This window comes from Leucoraja erinacea, chromosome 34 (assembly GCF_028641065.1).
Source record: "Leucoraja erinacea ecotype New England chromosome 34, Leri_hhj_1, whole genome shotgun sequence".
Lineage (NCBI taxonomy): Eukaryota > Metazoa > Chordata > Chondrichthyes > Rajiformes > Rajidae > Leucoraja > Leucoraja erinaceus.
The window spans coordinates 12,079,267-12,100,839 of record NC_073410.1 but is presented as its reverse complement, the minus strand read 5'-3'; the positions used below and the strand labels follow the sequence as shown (position 1 = coordinate 12,100,839).

The 21,573-nt window shown below is 43.0% G+C and overlaps 1 protein-coding gene across 1 annotated transcript; it reads right to left on the bottom strand.

Annotated features, from left to right (window-relative positions):
• Nucleotides 1-6,168: 6,168 nt before the first annotated feature.
• LOC129712994 (growth/differentiation factor 10-like) lies at nucleotides 6,169-15,398 on the bottom strand. Its single transcript, XM_055661835.1, has 3 exons — nucleotides 14,646-15,398; nucleotides 11,151-12,049; nucleotides 6,169-7,444 (listed from the first exon to the last, which is right to left on the bottom strand). Exons 1-3 carry the CDS (start codon nucleotides 14,899-14,901, stop codon nucleotides 7,253-7,255), a joined length of 1,347 nt encoding a protein of 448 aa, XP_055517810.1. The 5' UTR covers nucleotides 14,902-15,398; the 3' UTR covers nucleotides 6,169-7,252.
• Between the last annotated feature and the right edge of the window lie 6,175 nt (nucleotides 15,399-21,573).

Below are 21,573 nucleotides of genomic sequence, written 5' to 3'. Positions count from 1 at the left end.
TTACAAGGCCTTCTACGCCCGAACCTCCAGACTCAGAAACAGCTTCATTCCCAGAGCTATAGCGGCTCTGAACCAGCCCTGCTGAGTGCCCCCCACCCCCCCTGGACTGTCTCCCTCAGATGGTCACGTCGCACAGTTTATTTATTTTTTATTTTTTTGACATCGGTTGGAAGCTGCATACCAAATCTCGTTGCACTGATGTGTAATGACAATAAAATATATTTATATTATTATTATTATTATTATTATTATTATTATTATTATTATTATTGGCAAGAAATAGGCAGGACAAATGAAATCTCTATTAAGCTGGACAAGCCCAGTCAGGTTACAGTAACCTAGTTCTTGGATTAACGAGGTTTGTTAGGGGAGATAACACAAAATAACTCGTTATCTTCTACCCTCTCTCTCTCTCTCTCTCCTCTATTTCACCGCCATTATTAATCAGTTAACCAGGTACCTCATTAACAGCTGTGAGAACCTATGATGTATCGACCCAGGGCACCCTACAAACCTTTTGCCTATATCGCCTCCATGTGGTAAGTGTGCTAGACAAAAGGAGAAGCAATGAAAATAAAATAAAACTGTAACTGCTGGAAACCTGAAATAAGATCAGAAAGTGTTCGAAACATTCAGCAAGTCTGGAAGTACTTGTGGAATGAGGAACTGAATTCATGTTTTAAGTCTGAGATCCTTCGTCAGAACCAGTAAAAAATAACCGAGCTTAATGGTCAGCTCATCGGGGTGAAGAGCATGCGCACTATGCTGTATCTCTAAACTAAACTAAACTAAACTAAACTAGACTAGACTAGACTAGACTAGACTTAACTAAAGCAAATTAAACAAAACTAAACTTAACTAACCAAGCTTCCCAAGGCTGTCATCAATTGCCGGAATTAGGGGTGAAGAAGATGATTCTTCTATAGTGGAAGCTGAAGATGGGGAAAAGACCTGTTCAGACCTGTTGTAATAAGGATTAAGCAGCCAAATCGTCTAATTTTTCTTTGCAGGAAGATCTGAACATTGTACCCTCAAACGGAATTTAAACCTGGATCCTGAAGGAAATTAAATTATCTCCACAAGGATCCATTGCCAAAAGAAAACTGTGAAGAGCCTGTTGATTGGGAAAGGAAGTTATCAGCCTGAGGGGCACCTGAGCCGGTGACTCATGTAGTTGAGGCCCCTTTGCACATTCGCAGTACTGCATAAGGAGCGAGGCAGATAAATATCAGTTTTGTCTTTCCCAATTAGCAGAATACAGCTGAATTAACCAGCTCCGGTTTTCAATATTTCAGGCCACTCTTTGGGGAAGTGATTAGTGAGTAACTGATATGTCCCCGGGAGGTAGTTAAGGGAGATAGGCACCTCTTCTGAGACATCCCGTTTATTTTGTAACCGGAGATTTGACTACATTTTCCAAATTAGTCTCTCATCAGAAACCATTGGCTAAGACGTTTCTTTGTGTTGCATTAGACAGGACAGAGGAACAGAGCAAAAGAATTACAGGACTGGAAAAAGTGCTGAAATCTCCCTGCATGTTCACATCACACATAATATACCAAACTATGCAGCTGAGCTCAATGTCTCTGACATGTTTGATGGACCTAACAGATTTACAGTTCTGTTCCTAATCTGTTACATGACTGAGAGTCACTACTGAGAGCATTTTAATGGCCCAATGTTTCAATGGTACTTTGTTGTCATGTAGTTGATACAATGGGCAGCACAGTGGTGCAGTGGTAGAGTTGCTGCCTGACTGTGCTTACAGCACTAGAGACCAGAGCTCGATCCTGACTACAGGTGCTGTCTGTACGGAGTTTATACCTTCTCCCCGTGACCGCGTGGGTTTTCTCCAAGATCTTCCGTTTCCTCCCACATTCCAAAGACGTACAGGTTTGTAGGTTAATTGGCTAAGGTACATATGCAACAGTGTCCCTAGTGTAGAATAGTGTTAATATATGGGGATCGGTGATCGGCGTGGACTCGGTGGGCCGAAGGGCCTGTTTCTGCATTGTATCTATAAACTAGGCTAAACTCAACTAAACTCCTTTTGCATACAGCTCAGTGACAATCCAACTACACATTAGTCGCAATCAGACTAAGTACGAGAGTGTAAGATAGCAGACCACACTAAGTCCGTACACGAGTTGTCACATTTTAGGTGCCATCTTGTTCCTTCAAATCTGAAATGTTAATAAATGTTAGAGTCTTAACTGGGCCATAAAGGCCTGTTGTGCTGGCAGTGGTAGTCGGTTTAGTGCTGTTGATACAGCTTGCTCTTTGCTGCCATTTTATTCCCTCTAACCCTGGTGAATATTCTATTGTAGAACACATTTCATATCATTTCCAACATCACCACTGAATGCCTGAGTTCCTGTCCTGCTGTTGGCTATGTATTCTGAGTCATTACTTATACAGGGAAGAACCAAACCCTTTGGTCCAACCTGTCCATGCCAACCAAGAAGCCTGGAGTTATTGAGTCTTGAGTTCCATGTCAAGGAAACAGACCCTTTGGCCCAACGTCCATTCTGACCAAGCTGCCCAACTGAGCCAATCCAACCTCCCCTTGCCCAACTCACACCATTCAATGTGCCTGTCCGAGTGCCTTCCAAATGTTGCCGTGGTACCCGCCTCCACTATCCCCTCAGTCAGCTCGTAAATCTTCCATGCACTCTTTGCAGCTTAACAACATCTTTCCTATAGCAGGATGACCAAGTGGCCAATGCAGCAGATCATTGTGAAAGCAGCAACTTAGAGGGAGGTTCTGATCTTGGCCATGGGCAAGTACACTAATCAGTTTCTAAAGAAGCGATGCAGCCCGATTCAAGTTTGGATATGACTGCGTCTCCATTGGGATGCGACTTACATGCAAAATCCATACTTCACGTTAAACCTGCAAGATAACAGGGCTGGGAGCAATCGCTTTAAATTCATTGGTGGTGCATGATCTGTAATTCTTCGCACCATTCTAGTTGACATGAAGCGATTAATACGAACTAATCAGGGGTGGCCATGGTAACGTTTTAGTAAGAACCTACTTTCTGAAGAAGAAGTTTAATAAAAAGACAGAAACAGGTGCTCAGTGCCGGTGGGGTCTAGCACACAGGATCCTGCTTTATACAGCCAATTAAGATACTATATGTTTGCTTGTAAAACTGCCACAGAAATGAAAATAAGAGAATATTCTATTTCTATTTGAAATTGCATAAATGGCTTTTCCTGTTTTGCCTTGTTATGGGAAATACTGACAGTATCCAGAAAAAGCTTGGCATTAAAACTTTTTAGACATGTTCTATCCTGGATATCATATCATATTTCCTGATAACATTGTGAGGGACTATTTCAGTCCAGGAGACTATGCCCGATCAGGGAACAATTTAAATCCCCCCAGTAACAGTCCCTGCAATCTCTCTTCATCTCTTCTCCCCACGTTCCCATCAACTCCCACCCCCCCCCCCCCCCCCCCCCACCCCTTCATCACACACACCACTGCCTTCCCCCACTACCCCTGAAACAGTGAAAATTTAGAGATATGATAATTACAATAACAACACTCCTGTTTCTTCTCTGGAACACTGGGATGCTGCAAGACGACCTGATTGTGGTATATCCAATTCTGCGAGGGATAGATAGGGTAGAGAGTCACAACCATTTTTCCACAAATACCAGTGGGCATAGCTTTAGGGGCAAAGATTAAAGATGATGTGCGTGCTGGGCTACTCTTTTTACGCAGAGGCTGGTGAGTGCCTGGAAGGCGTTGCCTGGGTCGGTGGTTGAGGCAGATATGACAGTGACCTATGAGAGGCTTTTGGATACGCGCATGGATATGCAGGGAATGCAGGGAGAATACAGACAGGTTGGTGGGATACGGCACGATTCTAGTGTTCTTAACAATGTGGATGGAAGAGCTGGACTTGAATTCCATGATATCAGACACAACCTTGAGCAGCAGGTAGAATAATAAAGGCTGGTATTGTCAGTGGCTCCACTATCCATGAAATATGAGAAGCAACATTTGGAACTTAAGGATAAGGGGGAAATCCTTTAAAACCGAGATGAGAAGAACTTTTTTCACACAGAGAGTGGTGAATCTCTGGAACTCTCTGCCACAGAGGGTAGTTGAGGCCAGTTCATTGGCTATATTTAAGAGGGAGTTAGATGTTGCCCTTGTGGCTAAGGGGATCAAGGGGTATGGAGAGAAGGCAGGTACGGGATACTGAGTTGGATGATCAGCCATGATCATATTGAATGGCGGTGCAGGCTCGAAGGGCCGAATGGCCTACTCCTGCACCTAATTTCTATGTTTCTATGTTTCTATGAAATACAATCAATAATATATATTGAAAGTAGACAAAAGTGCGGGAGAAACTCAGCGGGTGAGGCAGCATCTATGGAGCGAAGGAAATAGGCAACATTTCGGGACGAAATGTTGCCTATTTCCTTCGCTCCATAGATGCTGCCTCACCCGCTGAGTTTCTCCAGCACTTTTGTCTACCTTCGATTTTCCAGCAGCTGCAGTTCCTTCTTAAACATATATATTGAAAGCCTCATTTTAGATGGAATAAATACATTTGGACTATCCAAATGTCAGGTGTATACCGAGAAGTTTTGAACAACAGAGTTTGGGACCAGTGCGACACAGTGGCACAGTGGGAGGGCATCAGAGACCCAGCTTGGATCCTGACAATGGGTGCGGTCTGTATGGAGTTTGTATGTTCTCCCTGTAACGGTGTGGGGGGGGTTTCTGCTCACATTCCAAAGATGTGCAAGTTAGTGGGTTAATTGGCTTCTGTAAATTGGCTCCCAGTACATAGGATAGAACATGTGTATGGGTAATTGCTGGTTCAAATGGCACAGTGGGCCAAAGGGCCTGTTTCCACGCTGTATCTCTAAAACTAAACACTACAGCTGACCTGTGAAGTTCAGCGTGATCAACACATCTCCAGATTGCCCTCACCATTCCCGCCTCTTTGTTCTGGAAGCTATTCAAAATCAGCGCATTGAATTTTCCGCCTTTATAATTTACTGATTACAGGTAAAAGGGATAGATTGCAGGTTTCATGCAGTGAAATGGAGCTGGTGTTTAATGGAGCCAATAGGTGTGATTGGTGCTTGTAGGCAGACAGCACAGAATTAGGCTGATACAATGTGGCTTGAAATATGACTTGGATTGCTAACAAAATTTCCAATCCTTAAAAGTTTAAGAGGTCGGAGATATCTGCTACACAATGAAACACCATGGCCAAGGATAATTTCTAGCTGTGTCGGAATTACAGCACAACTAGCCTGTGAAAGAACCAGTTTCAACTGCGCTCATTTGATTCTAAGATTAGCACGAGTCCAGATTCCAAAAAAGATCAATTAAGTGGTCCAAGTTTAAATAAAAAAACAAGAGGGCTTTATATAAATAGAACTCTGAGCAAATTTATTACAGAATTAGTAAGAAACATAACGCCAGAATTGCATGGGTTTATTTAAGGCATGCATGAAATAAATCATGTGCCAAGCAAAGGCAAGTAGTCAGAGAAGGCCCGTGCGGGATATGTTTCAAAAGTACTGAAGTCATTACACTTCCCACAGCGTAACAGCACCAAATAAAAAGCTTCATAATAAATTCTCACTCGAATCGCTGACTTTGTAATCGCAATGTTAGATCTGTTCTTTCTCAAAGACCGTGGCGCAGCTTTAACTATGTTGAAAGTTTCAAGTGGAAGGGGAACAGGAGTAATCCGGCTACTTTGACTGCCAGCGAGCAAACTCTGAACACTGAAGAAACTGCTGGATTTCCACCAACAAAGACCAGTGACCATAAAACAAACGGTTTTCAAGATATGCACCAAAATGTCCATCTTATAAAACAGTGCAACTCTGGTCTTTCCATACATGTATCCATAGCATGGTGCAGTGGAGAGTAACCTAACAGCAAATCTTGCAATCAAATAAAAGGGGCAGCTACTAATAAACAGACCAAGTTGACCCGATAACAGGTCTGTGGATAAGCTGAAGAGAGACATTGGCAGGGGCTTAAAATTTGGCCAATGTGCATGTTATCTGAGAAGGCCCAGTATGAGTACACAGAATACCTAACAATAAAAAGAGATTTTAATAGGAGGGACATTTTCAGAATGTTCGAGTAGCTTTGTTTAATAATTTCTTGACAAAATGCAATTTCATATCAATAACACTTTTAATTTCTCAAGTACTTTGAACATACACTGTAGATTATGAAATGCAAGCTCTGGGCACTGGGTACTTTTAGAAACAGATGCATTACCAAAAACACATTTGTGAATATTTTACCTTTGAATATCACATTCGGGTAGGAAGCATTTGTGTTTTTTTACATGACATTGAAGTTAGAATGTGAACATATCCAGACAAAATGCATAAACTTGAATACCTTCATAGAAGATTGTCTAAATAATTCTTCAGCATTGTCCTTCAATTGTTTCATTAGTTGTAACTTTGAGGATATTAAAATTAGTAACATACTTCCGGGCTTAGTAAATTTTACATTGCCTGTAATATATCAGATATATGTTAAGTTAAATTGATCTATTTTGCAATTAATGTTCTCTTTACAATTTACAAAAAGTTGGCAGCAAATCGCAACTTACTTTTGATTATCATAAAATCAAAAGTTTTTCCCTTCTCCGTCATTGTTTTAGTTTGCGGGGGTTTAAGATGTGAAAGCACTGTGCTTCTGGCAGCTGCCCTACAATTATTTAACTGCTTTTGCTCTTTTTAAAAAAAAAGCACAAACTCCTTTGCTACCAGGAATACAAATATTAAATAAATGAAATGACGAATAAAGATTTGAACGCACACACACAATACACCAAGATCAGGAATATAGTATAATCTACACTTAAATAGACTGCCATTGCTGATATTATTATTAATTTACATATAAGAGCACAAGAGAGCTAGGTACCACAATCTGTCCTGTAACCTTCAGATTTAGGGAATATTGTGGAAGAGCAAACATTGTTTTTATCTGATGATGGATGCATTTACATGCTGTAACAGAATGCTTGGGTTTTCTGTGTTCTCTACATATTGACATCTGGTGTTAACCCCAAATACACTTCGCTACTCAACGCCAGAAATGAGCATGTTGATGTCTGCAGGCGGAAAGGGGACAGAACTGGTATCAAGTTCTTGGTTTGAAAGAGACACAATGCAGCTTTTACTTATTACACAGCAATACAGCTTGCTGTATTTAGCAGTTCCTTTTAATATCTTTGTGTTTCTATCTGCAAGCGCAGGTTTCCACTGACATGTTTGGATACACCTTCAACACCACGTTTTTGTTTTCGTCAAAGAAGAGCACACTCAAAGCATTCATTTTGTCGGGTACACAGCAGGGCTCCGGAATTCCAGGGATAATCCCAACAGCCTTGACAATGCTCTGGATTGTTGCATGATTGGAGGGTCGAACCACCTGTGACAAAACGGACAATAAAATCATCAATTGCTCAAATTCCCTGCGCATAGTTACTGGGCTAAGATTAATTTATGATTCGAGTCTGCGAGTTTCAAACAGACAGTTCCGATTCGATAGAATAACATTTATCCAACTGATCAATGCTTTACACAGATCTTTAGAAAATCTTTAGAGAATGTTTAGAAATTGCAGTTGGACCTTTTCTATGAATCTTCTATGAAGTATGTTCAACAATTAGTTCCAACTAGGATAAGACTGCTAGGAATAACTGTCACGAGAAATGTAACCATTTTGAAATTTGGCTGGAATTAAAATTGTTGAGTTCTTTTCCACTAGTAAAATAAGATGACAAATATTAAAATTTATCTTAGAGGTTTTCCACAGGCCAGTGACTGAAGAATCCCATTTACAAGTTTCAGTCGAGAGAGCTTACAAACTGTAACCTTCGCTTTAGTTAGAGAATTAACACAAAGCAAGAAAAATAAATAGGTCTGGAAAAGTCACCGAGACATTGAAACAAAAGTGTAGATTGGCAGCTGATCGACAATGGGAAAGTGTCATTAAATGCAAAAAACCATATCCTCATGTGCAGACGACTATAACTGGCAGAGAGTATGAAACATTTTACAGGGAGTCATATTTTGCAGCCACTGTAACAATGCCTGCGGAAGGGCGATATAAATTCTGTTTATCGATATGAAACATTTTGAAAGAAAATAAAACATTTATATACTTAGACCACTTGCCGTTCTGGGAAATTAAGTATGCCGTATGCACATTTACATCAGCACACATGGGGAAAAAGTGTGCTTGTCACAAAAATGACTTTGCTTTCTTTAACCAAGGCTGTTATAAAGCAAATGCATTTTCACAACTAGAAGGTTTCTCTGAAGCAGTTGTGGATAATCAAAATACTTTAACATTATGATCTGTGTTTTATTTGATGTAAATTGATTGATATACGCGTTGACTAACCTAACTCTTCCATTGTGATTCTGTGTTTGTTATGCATCTGTGCTCATTCCCGTGAAACAATGCAGACAACCGTATCCAATCAAAGCAATGGGCGGCCTCGATATTTAATTTGCAGCTTTGCAAAATAAAAGAGTTTTGTCTGCAGCAAGAAGGGCTTACACACCCCTACTCTTGCAGCAAGCAGTAAATAAAACTCCTTAAGTCTATTATTTTCATGATACCAGTGGTGCCATTCCTCTGTATGCTGTACACTGTGAAACTTTCTTTGCAAAATACACATGCATAGTAACTATATTTGTACTGCTAATTATGTATAGAAACGTATCAATTTTTTAGATAACTTAGTTAGTCTTTGTGCAGCACTCCTGGTTATGTTGGTTGTTTATTGCTGGTTCTCAGTTGTACTAAGAAGTTGGTGTTGAACCACCTCTTGAGTCACTGCACTTTTAGGTGGAATGAGTTAAAGCTACTTGCTGGATTCAAGGATTGTTAGGAGGCAACCATTCTGAGGCCAGAGATAGGCACAAAATGCTGGAGTAACTCAGCGGGTCAGACAGCATCTCTGGAGAGAAGGAATAGGTGATGTTTCGGGTCAGGACCCTTCATCAGACTTGACCTGAGGCTTGTCTATTTGAGGCCAATCTGGGCAACACTGGCTGGTTTCTTCCTTAGAAAACATGATTTGCTTAGAAAGAGCTCCTCGGCCGTTGCCCTGCAGGATTTGTATCGTACCAAAGTCTCAGGAAACATAAGTGTTTTATGTCTCTCAAGAGTTGGGAGACAAATCTGCAAGGACAAGTTAAGACATGGAACTTTTCGGCTTTTTGTGCCAGATTCTGCAAAAGTCTCCCATTGCCACTAAATTTTAATTCATAGATTTGACTTATCTTTGTGCCGTCTGCTTTCAATGTTACAGCTGTTTAAAAAAATAAAATGAGACTGCAAATAGTAGATAACCAAAAATAATCAATTTGGTTCCTTTAGGTGCTTTTTAAACCAGGGCCTAGTGCTGGTACTTAAATGTGTCCACCTCTGGAGGGGCATGAGAAATGTACACAAATTACACCTACATGTGCAAAGACACAGGCCCTTAATATATATTGGGAGATCGTGAGTGAGAAGGGTGGGGAGAGTGGTGGCATTAACTTGGGCCCTACTGCCCCCGACCCAATTCTTCCTCATATGAAATCTGAATGAGTCCAACTACATGGGCTTTATACACCCATCCTGCCACAAATGTTGTTGATTACAGTTTCCATCAGCATATCACATTGTCCATGCTGAATATAATTATTCTCTAATTCATTTTCCTTTGTTAATTAGAGCTGCCATTGCTTTGTACTTTCCGAGACCAACCAACACAATGGTATGATGGTGTGGAGTTTGAAATACTCATGCACTTATATCACTAAGGGGCAGGTTGGGCAAGGAACAGCAGAGGACATGCTTGATCAACTGGTGAGGCAAGCAGTAAATACAAGAGGGCATTTTAATGCAACACACATGGGTAATAAACTGGGAAATAATGAAGTGAAGGAGGCATGTCAGCCTGAATGGACTTCCCTTTGCATTCCTTTCTATTTGGTTTTAGTGTGGACACCAAATACTTAGCAATTCGCTGCAAATGGTGTCTTTATCAATTGTGCTATTGTGGCTATGGACATAATACTAAACTGCCTCAGGAGGACTCCGATACACATGATTAATGGGAAAAGTCCTTCCTGACAGAGCCTGGTTTTATCTGCAGTGCCTGTAATAGTCTTTGATGATTGAGGGAGTGCAGTGGGGACCCTGTGGAGAGGTGGGCTTTATTGGGTATTATTCTCCGTGGACAGTGATACAAATCTCTCGCTTGTTGTCTTCCAGTCAGTTAATTCACCATCCACTTCTCTGATCTCCAGCGTGCCCTTAATGCACTTGGCATGACCTCTTTTATCACCTGGGGAGAGGCCATTCTCACACCAACCCTCAAGAAAGCAGATCCACCTCAGATGGACCATATCTAACCGACCTTGTGACAAGAACGCCAGCAGATTCCTGTACATGTAATATTGTTAAATGATACTGTGTGAGAATTATAGACTCACACAGGCATCCTCACTACCCCAGAGGGACCAGAAATGAAAACTGCAGTTTTCTTTTCAAATATTCGCTTTAATAGCGGATCTTCGCCACCGTACCCCCTGAATGAATGTAAAATTGGAGACGAAAAATGTATATGCAGCTGTTTCGTATATAATGAGTCGTTTATTTTGATCATACGTGGTCTTTCTTCCATAATTTACAGTGGGGAAATCTCCGCAGATATTTCTTGAAAATTGGAGCTCAGAGGTAGAAGCGAGGCCGAGAATATAATATAAAGACCTCAGTGTTTTTCTTAGACTGGTAGGAGTCCGCATTTCATTAAGCATGGCGCGATCTATTAAAGGCGTACGTAATTTCCTCAGTATTTCAGCTTAAATGCATGTCAAAATAACTTTGAAAGTGCAGAAATGTGTGTACGGATGTTATCCATCTCGTTATGTGTTATTTGGCACTGTAAAATCACTGGGCCTTTATGACGAGCTAAAGAAAGGAACAGAGAGCGTTGTGTGGATGGGACCCTCGAATTAACCTTTTGGAGGCTTTGAGGAACTCGGGGTGTTTCAGTCGAAGTTAATTGGAACCAGGTTCCACATAGACCCCAGGTGATTTCGCACGTAATTCTACCAGGAGCAAGTTATCTTACCTTGGGCATTGGGAATACACAAGCCCCAGCGCAATAAAAGGCGTCGAAGGACTTGGGGGATATAATCCATTCGCTCCAACCAATGTCGGCGAAATCCACTTTCAGGTACCTCCGAGAACAAGTCCTGGGTTCGTTCCACTGCCGTCTCCTCGCCTTGCGCATAGTTTTCTCGTCGAAGCTCAGCACCTGGGACCTGACCAGTTGGTCGCCATGGCCGGGGTCCTTCCTCCGCCTCTCCTTTCGGGGCACCTTGGGTTTGAGGGGGCGGTAGGTGTTGCCCCAGAGGTCGTGTTTGTTGTAGTGGTCGTACTCCACCTCCGGTAGCTCGTTGTTCTCCAGGGAAGGGGAAGAGAAGTAGGTTTCTCTTCTGACTCGAGAGTCCCTGGAGGCGTTGGGAGACTGCGTGGACTCTTCCTCGCTGGGAGGAAATGGTCCGTAGCGTTGCAGCGTGAGCCCGACGCTGTTGGGCTCGGAAATGGCCAAATCGTTAGCATAAACCAAGATGTAAGGCAAGTTGCTTGATGGTGTTGGACTTGGGGGCTTGTCTCCAGAATCTACTTGAGCCGTGACCATTAATCCATCTGTTCGCCTGGCGTCCTTTACAATGTGGGTGATGTCGTTCATGCACCAGGTGCCCCGGCGATGGGGAGTCACGCTCAGGCTTCCCAATAACTTCCCGGAAGCTGAGCCGGGGGAGCGTCTTCTGAAGGTCAGTTGGACCGGCTGCGCCTTGTGAGGCTGGAGCAAGGGACACGGGGAGTCCTTAGAGCGTTTGCACACCACCGGCCTGTTTTTCCAACGTTTCTGCGTGAAGAAGTGGAAAGTCGCCGCCAAAATCAGCTCGGAATCTTGGATAGAGGATAGATTGAAATGGTAGAGAATTTGATGATCAATGGTCTCTGCAGAAAGAGAAACATTCATCACGTTAGCATTTAACATGTCTGTGTTTTCTTAATTCAGAACCAAAGTGTCAATGCTACTATGTTCTGTGTGCCGAAGCAAAGCAAGAATTTCATTGTCCTATCAGGGACACATGACAATAAACTCTCTTGAATCCTGAATGGCTAATCGTTGACAAACCTAAATACTTGGACATACTATGTTCTGTTGTAGGACATATGAGGATTTAACCTGCTTTCAATGAACCCAAAGCGTGGCTCACTCAAGTCGAACCCAATAGTAATTCTGCAGATAAAACAGACTGCAGATGCTACAATCTTGATCAAAACCCAAAGTGCTGGAAGAACTCAGCGGGTCAGGCAGCATCTGTGGAGGGACTGGTCAGGCGACGTTTCGGGCGGGAACCCTTCTTCAGAATGATGGATTATGCAGGATGCTCAATAAAAAATGACCCCGTAAAGTTAAACTCCTTCAACCCTTATCTCGTGTAAAGCGAGGCACTTAAAATTTAACGATGGACACAAAATACTGGAGTAACTCAGCGGGTCAGGCAGCTTCTCTGGAGAGAAGAAATAGGTGACGTTTCGGGTGGAGACCCTTTTTAAGTCTTCTCTCCAGAGATGCCGCCTGTCCCGCTGAGTTCCTCCAGCATTTTGTGTCTGTCTTCGGTGTAAACCAGCGCATCTGCAGTTCCTTCCGGCACATTTAAATCAGATGATGTTCATTTGTGTGGATATTAACACCAGTGAGCGCCTTTTCCAAGTGTCAAACATAATGGCCAGGTAGTCCGGACTATAAGCCCCATAAAGTTTGGGATGTGACCTTGCTTTGACTTCGCTTGGCTTCCATGGGACATTTTTTTTCACGGTACGATAGTTTCCAGGGCTACCGAATTAACATCGGAGCTGTGTAATTATTTAAACCAAATACCTTAAAAACGCACTTGAAGTCAAAATTTCCTACCCCAACTACCATTATTATTATTATTATTATCGCCGTGGGACATTTTATTGCATTGGGTCCAGTGTGCAAATATATCGCTCCTATATCATTGGAAGATTACCATTTATTTGCCGTTCGATTTACAATAAGCAATTGTTCACATTTCAACTGCTCCCTGTCCTCACTTGCCGGGCACCCTTCTCCCCTGCGACATAACTCTTTGCAGAATATTTGAGATAAAAATACTTTATGAGCAATCTCTTTAAATTACTGCGAACTCGTAAAACAAGCTAGAATACGCGAAATGAAAGAAGCATTGTTTCGGAGCGCGGTTAGGGCACAGCTTAAACTTAGTTGAATGTTTTAGACTGGGCATTAACTGTGGATTCTAAGTTCCCGGGCTAAAGATTGGGCAGCGATTAACTGTAATTCTGTGCAATGTTTTTTTTTAAATTTCGCGAGGTTTGACAGATCCCTGCAATGGCACTGAAATTGACTGATAGCATCCTACACTCTCAACCCATACCGCAAGACATAAACACAGCGAGATGGATAAACAAGGAACTGCAGATGCCGGTTTACATTTTTTTTTAAAGACACCAAGTGCTGGAGTAACTCAGCGAGGCAGGCAGCATCTCTGGGGAGAAATAATGGGTGGGGAAGAACTGCACATACTGGCTTAAATCAAAGGTAGACACGAAATGCTGGAGTAACTCAGCGGGACAGGCAGCATCTCTGGAGAGAAGGAATGGGTGAGACCCTTCTTCGGACTGATTTTATTTGCGACCAAGATCAACATGAACAATATTTAGAGAGATACAATGAATTGCAGATACTGGTTTACAAACACACACACACACACACACACACACACACACAATGCTGGAGTGACTCAGCTGGTCAGCAAGCATCTCTGGAGAACATGGGTAGGTGACGATTCGGGTCATGACACATCTTCACATACACAACACATACACATCCCACTTTCTTCCAGAGACTGGTAGTTATTTAATAAGAGTGGTAGAAATACGGCGCATTTACGGGGTATTTTAAGGTGAAATTGGTGGATAGTCGGGTGTGTGAGCCAGAATGGGGCAAGGGAGGGGAGGGGGGAGGTTTGGAGAGGTATATTCCGCGCAGGCGGTGTTGTGCCGGGTGCCTGCCTAATGCTGACGGTGGTGAACGTGTTTGTATCTGCTCGGGTCGAATGCACACCCCGCCGAGATGCAACCGTGCGATGTACTGCCGCGGATCCACTGGGATATCCAAACCGCCGGGACAGTGTTCACACTCACACTCACACACTCCAAGTCCCCAATAACCCGGACACGTAATCTGCCCATTTTACACACTCATCAAAACGATGCCCTTGAGCGCTCGGCTTGCAAAGATCAGATATAGTCCTGAACTACTATCTACCTCATTGGTGACCCTCGGACTATCTTTGATCGGACTTTACTGGTTTTACCTTGAACGAAACATTATTCCCTTATCATATATCTATGCATTGTAAATTGCTCGATTGTAATCATGTTAGCACGCAACAAAAGCTTTTTCACTGTACCCCAGTATGTGACAATAAACCAAACTGGAACTGGAAAAGCAAATGTAACATCTCTGGGGGGAATATAGGGGCAAGAGTTAAACCCTTACCCTCTGTCGCCTTGAAGCTGCGGACAGTGTTCCCGTCCCTCGGCCGGTTCCCCTCGCGGTTGTACTTGTCGTACAGCTTCAACATGTGAACTGCCACCATATCCTGAGCGGCGCGGCCGAGCGCCGAGATGTGAGTGGGTCGAGACGGGCGCAACTGCTGGTCCGCCCCGCTCTCGCTCCTCGCCCGCACGCTGGCAAAGGCGAGGGAGGCGAGTACCTGGAGGATGAGACCGCGCTCCGGCCTCAAGCAAGCCATGCTAATGATGCCCGCTGCTCCTTCCAGCACCCCTTGTGTCGGCGTTGTTGTCGCTGTGTCGATTTCGACAGGCTCCCCTTATCTTGGTAGAACGGAGAAGGGTCAAGAAGCGAATGACTGAAGCAAATCAGGCTGCAATCCGGCTTATTGCAACGTAACTGTCGGTGTCTCTTGATGCCAGCTCGTATAGAGAGACAGATACAGACACAGAGAGAGAGAGAGTCCTTGCTGGTTATCCGGGTGCAGCCTCTATTACCCTGTTGCCCGTATCTCTGGCTTTGTAACTCCTTATGCTACTTCTTGCCGATTGGTAATGTGCTACTTTTCCCCCTCCCCGACAAACTTTTTTAGGTTGAGATATCGGTGACGAAATTCGCCCGCAGACCAATCGCAGCTAAAGTCCTCCTCTTTTTCCAATGGGCAGGTCAGTGCGCGGGGTTCCCGGAGAGGATGTTCCCGTTTCACCAGCGCCGGGCTGTGGAGCGCTGCTGGACCCGGCACCTTCAAATCCCCAGCCGCCTTTAAATACCAAGCCAGCAAGTCCCAATGGGTCGAGAGCACCAGAACACCCTTGCACCGCCCGCCATGGGTTTATTTCACCCCCCCCCCATATATATATATATATATATATATATATATATATATATATATATATGCGTTTTGAGCCTTTATTTATAATTATTTATGCATTATAATTATATATACTATATTATTTAATTATTTAAATAAAGGCTCAAAAAGCATATTTGTGGCATTAACAGTGACACAAGAGCTTACAGAGAGGTTTTTTTTAAAGAAAGGAATGTATTGTAATTAAAGGTGCAAAGGACATTTTGCTTCTGAGGTGAGACGAACGTGCTGGAGAAACTCAGCGGGTGCAGCAGCATCTATGGAGCGAAGGAAATAGGCAACGTTTCGGGCCGAAACCCTTCTGCAGTTCCTTCTTAAACAATTAATTGCTCTGAATTGGCCGGCTTGCTCTGAAGAAGGGTCTCGACCTGAAACGTCACCCGTTTCTTCTCTCCAGAGATGCAGCCTGTCTCGCTGAGTTGCTCCAGTATTTTGTGTCTATCTTCGGCTGGCTTTAAAGTAGCTCGCTTGTCATCGTCAACCCTAGCGGAGCGAGTGCATCATCTCCGCTTCACTCCCAGCGCAACGCTCAAACACACCTTCCATCCGCAGCATTTCCACTCATATCCCAGGGCACCGCGCCAGCCCTCAGCTTTGCCCCTTTCCTTGATTTACCCGAGTGTTTTAATCTCCGGGTGACCGGGATACGGCGTTAGGAGGTTGCTCGAAATATTCGCTCCCTCAGGAAGGGTAACATGTTATCCTACTGTGCCCAAGCGCCTTTTATACACCAGGATAGCCAGGAAGCAAGTATAGCCAACTGCTTGGGTGTTGACTGACTGAAACTTAGTAATACAGCCGCAACAATAGAAACTTAGTAATACAGCCGCTTAATTTACTTCATTTCCATATTGGGCAACGCTGCCCTTGCATTAATTACACCGAGTTGTTCAAACTTGCAAATGGTGTTAGAAATATCCCAAAGGTCTCCGCGAATAGTTTTATGTTTCAGAACTTAATCCCCCAGTCAGGTTTTCTGCCCCGTCTCAGCCTCCAGCTCCTTCATCTGGCGCCTATCTCGCATCTCCAAGCTCAATCGCTTGTTTGCCTTGGCTGAATCGACGCTTCCCTGGCTAATTGCTGTTTTAATTCAAGCCCTTGAAGATTCGCTTCCCCGGAGGGTTGAAGACCCGAAGCCAAAGCTTTTATGACGCGGGGACAGAATTGGCAACAATCTTAGATTTCGCTTACCGTTGCCCAATGCTCCCTGATATGTGGATTTGCGTCCGTTACTTAACATTGTTGCCCTGTCGTCTAAATTGGAGAATACCTGTTAGAATTAAGTTTCCAATAACACTTTAACACTTTTTTCCCCAAGTCATGGAGTATTAGAATCATACAGTAAGGAAACAGGCCAACTTGCCCACCCTGCCCAACATGCCCCATCTACACTCATCCCATCTGCCCATATCCATCCAAACCTGTCCTATCCATGTCCCTTATAAATATTGTTTCTTAAGCATTGCAATGGTCCCTGCCTCAACTACCTCTTCTGGCAGCTCCTTCCACCATCCACATCTACTTTGTGTGTAACAGTCACCCCAGATTCATATTAAATCTTTCCCCCTTCACCTTAAACCTATGTCCTCTGGTTCTTGAATCCCCTACTCTGGGCAAGAGACTCTGTGTCTACCCAATCTATTCCTCTCATGATTTTATACACGTCCACAAGATCAAGTGTATGAAAAAAATATATATAATTCCCACCAAGCAGCTATTTAAGCCATTTATTGGACAGTTCATGCGAATAACAATACAGTATATTTTGTACTGATAGTTTATCGGGTGCTTTACCAGAGATGTTTGATCTTTGACTGCAGGGTTAACTGCTGGAGAGTTGTCTTTGAGAATCCATCTCAAGTATCAGGCCAGAGCCACAGAACACAAGATACATCCAAGTAGGCGCTGGATTGAGAAATACAATTAAAACACTGGAGTATTCACTATTATTATGGTCGGCTGCCTGCATACAGTGGAGGTAAATTCATTGGTGTATTTGCTAATGGAGACACCAGGAACTGCAGATGCTGGAATCCAGAGCCAAAACCCCCCCAAAAAGTGATGGGGGGATTCAGAGGATCAGGCGACATCTGTGGAGGGAATGGATAGATGATATTTCCGTCTGGAACCCAAATTGCGATCAGTCTGATGAAACTACTTGAAATGTCGTCTGTCCATTTCCTCCACAGATGCCGCCTGACCCTCTGAGTCCCTCCATCACTGATTTTTTTTTTTGTAGGACCTATTGAATTTCTCCAGCACTTTGTGTTTTGCTCAGTGTATTTCTTAAAAACACTTTGACAAATAATTCTGTGAATTATTTTAATTAGTTCCCTTCCCAACAACAATTGAACACTCTGAACTTCAACTAAATTCTGAACTGCAAACTGCCTGCGTTGCACTAGGGACTTTGGCCTTTGTTTTGTTTTGGTATTATATTGGGTTTTTAAATGCCTTGAACTTATCTTTTTTAATTTGTTTATTATATTATCTATTGAGTACGGTGTTTACAAACCTGTTATGCTGCTGGAAGTAAGAATTACACTTTTCCATTTCATGGCATATGACATATAACATAAGGCTGCTGTCTAGTTTTACTTGAAATGGTCGATGTTCTCTTGAAAGGACATGAAATGTAGACTTTTCTTCTTCCTGCACAGTTGCTGCCTGGCCTGTTGGGTATTTCCAGCATTTATTCTTTCGTTTTGGACTTTAGGAAATATTTGTCTGGATTAGGATTCTTTCACCTTTTTTATGTGTGGGCACTCACAAACTTCCACGAGTGTATCACAACCCACAGCCTCTTAGTCTGCAATGACTGAGGCCAATTTCTGAATCCAAAATCACATAAAGGTGAGCACTTCACCAGTAGAGATGGAACCAGTGTGCCACAAATAACATACAGCAATGACTGACCTGACTTTCAACTTTCTGTTCAAGATCATAACTCACTAGATTACCATTAGATATCCTTTGGGTATTGGATTGCTGACTTCCTTATAGAGATTGAATCTAAATATTCGCCATCAGACATCAACCCCTTGCTCGGGAATGTCTTGGATAAGTTTCAATTTGCCCTTCACCACAACAGGTCAACAACAGATGCTATCGCACTGTGCTTGAGAGATATAGTGAAATATAATACATACATCAAGATGCTGTTCATCGACTATAGATCAACGTTCAACATAATCATTCTCTTCCATCTCATCACCAAGCTTCAAGACCTGAGCCTCTGTACCTCCCTTTGCTATTGATTCCATGACAACCCAAATGGCAGACCTCAATCAGTGCTGATTGGTAACACTTCATCCTCACAGACATCAGTCTGAGAAGGGTCTCGACCTGAAACGTCCTGCTGAGTTACTCCAGCATTTTATGTCTATCCTCTTCATTGACCTTTAATGCGGGTACATCTCAAGGCTGCTTAGTCCCCTGCTCTAATCTCTATACACCCACAACTGTGTGGCCAAGTACAACTTCAATGCCATGTTTATATTCACTGCTAACACCACTGTTGTTGCCTGAATCAGTGGTGGGGATGAGTCAGTGTAATGGAGAGAAATAGAACACCTATGTGTAGGAAGGAACTGCAGATGTTGCTTTATACCGAAGATAAACACCGAATGCTGGAGTAATTTAGGGGTCAGGCAGCATCTCTGGTGATAATGGAATAGGGTTTCTGTTGTGAGTGGTTCCGCAACACCAAAATTAGCCATGATTTAAGACATTACTTTAGTTTAGTTCTGTTTAGAGATACATTATAGAATGCAAATGAGAATATTTTTGCTCATGTGTCCACACTAGCCTGTAAATAAACATCTAGCCTAATTCCACTTCCTAACTCCAGATTTAAGTGCTCACCCAAATTCCTTTGAATTTTGTGTAAAGTAGATGAACAGGCCACAAATGAAGTTTAATTCTTGAGGTTGAGGAATGTATCAGAAAACGACATTTGTTACTCCTGGCACTGTTGCCAGGATTCATGCCCACCCTTCAGCAACCTCTAGTGATTTGGGATGAATACAAAGAATGACTTGCTTCCGTGGTATGGGTGATGGAACATACAGACATATAAAAACCACAGACATGAAAAGATCAATTTGTCCTTATAACAGTTTGTGCTACTGGCCTTGTGGACAGGATACTGAGAGTAGCCATTTTCCATTTGAGAGCTTGAACAAATGGAAAAGCAGAGACCAGGCAAATATGCAGTACCATTAAAGAGGGAAAATACACCAGAAAATTCCTTTCCTATCACTCATGCGATCATAACTACCTTTTTGGTAAATTCAACGATATTCCCTTAGTGATATAATCTCCTTGCCAGTAAACAATTCTTCCAGGTCCCTCTTGAAGTTCAAAGACTCAAGACCTTGCACATTGCTGTTGTACATTGAAGAGATTTACAACTGCTTGGAAGATGAAGGGTATCTAATACCCACTCTATCCAGTGGCTGCCCAGGGTAAAGCTGTAATCCATGTTCACATAACTTGCATTCACTTCATTGTAAAATTCACACCATTCAAAGTGCATCCCTTAATGATTCTAATTACAATTATCATTACATTAATATCACCTGTGTCTACCTTTGCCTCAACACATCTTGTTTTGGACCATCAGCCATTCTTCATTGCACCTGGACTTGGACCCAACACAGACCTGGATAGACACAATGTGCTGGAGTAACGCAGGCAGCATCTCTGGAGAAAAATAATAGGCGACACTTTGGGTTGGAACTGGAGGTGAGAATAGGGCAGAACAAACCAGGGCCAGTAACAGATGACCTCAGGAATGATGGAGCCCATAATGGTCCATTGTTGGCTGGGGAAGGTGTGATAACAAGAGGGATACAAGGATGGCAACAGTGGAATGTGGGTGGGGGTGGGGATGGGGGGGAGTGGAGTGGAGTGAATGCAGGAGTTACTTGAAATTCACGTTCATACAGTTGTGTTGTAAACTGCTTCCTGTCCTTTACAATCAGTCCTACATATCCAATCCCATGCAAGTGCAACCACTACCTCCATGCGTGTTAGCCTACACTTGCTCCTGGTTAAGCTACATGACTATTTGAATATTTTCATCCTTGTTCTCAAGTCCCAAAAGACCTTGGGTTTCTGTTAACTGTAATCTCTTCTTGCAAGATATCTGGGGCCCCTCCCTAACTTTGGCCATTCCATCACTGGAACCTTCAGCTGCTAAGGCCCTAAACTCTACTACCTGTTCACCTCTCTTTCTTCCTGTGTGAAACTCCTTAACATCTAGCTTACTGGTTGAGTTCTTGGTCACCAGTTTGGTGTTAAACTCTGTCAACTCTTTTATTTGTTTAAAGATTAAAGAATGTTTGGGCGGGCACGGTGGTGCAGTGGTAGAGTTACTTCCATACAGCGCTTGCAGTGCCGCAGACCCGGGTTTGATCCCGACTACAGGTGCTAACCATGCGGGGTTTGCACAATCAGTGACTTGTGTGGGTTTTCTCCGAGAAATTCGGTTTGCTCCCACACTCTAAAGACGGACAGGTTTGTAGGTAAATCGGCTTGTTGTATGTGTAAATTGTCCCTTGTGTGTGTAGGATAGTGTTGGGGATGTGTGGGGATCGCTGGTCGGCGCGGACTCGGTGGGCCGAAGGGCCTGTTTCTGTGCTGTATCTCTAAACTAAACTAAAATCGAAGTTGCGGTTGGTGCATCTCTTAACACTGTTGTCCTTCTGAAAAAAATAAACACAGAGAATTAAATGATTCAAATTGCTTTTACTCACCCATTTTTTTGTAGTTGTTTTAGTTTTATGCAATGTGTGTGTGAGTGTTTGCTCACTAACATGGAGTAATGGTAGCTGTGTGGGGATGGCAGAATTAGTTATTAACCCTGGCGCCATAAGGATGCTGAACCCAGATTAGGCCGAGTTGTGCTGTTGGGGCAATATAACAGTACACTTACTCTTCAGTCACTTTATGCACTCGCCCATATGTCATTCGGAGTGCTTGATGCTTACACCGGATTCCTCAGTTGGAAGAAAAAATTCCATCCTTGATGTGGATAAG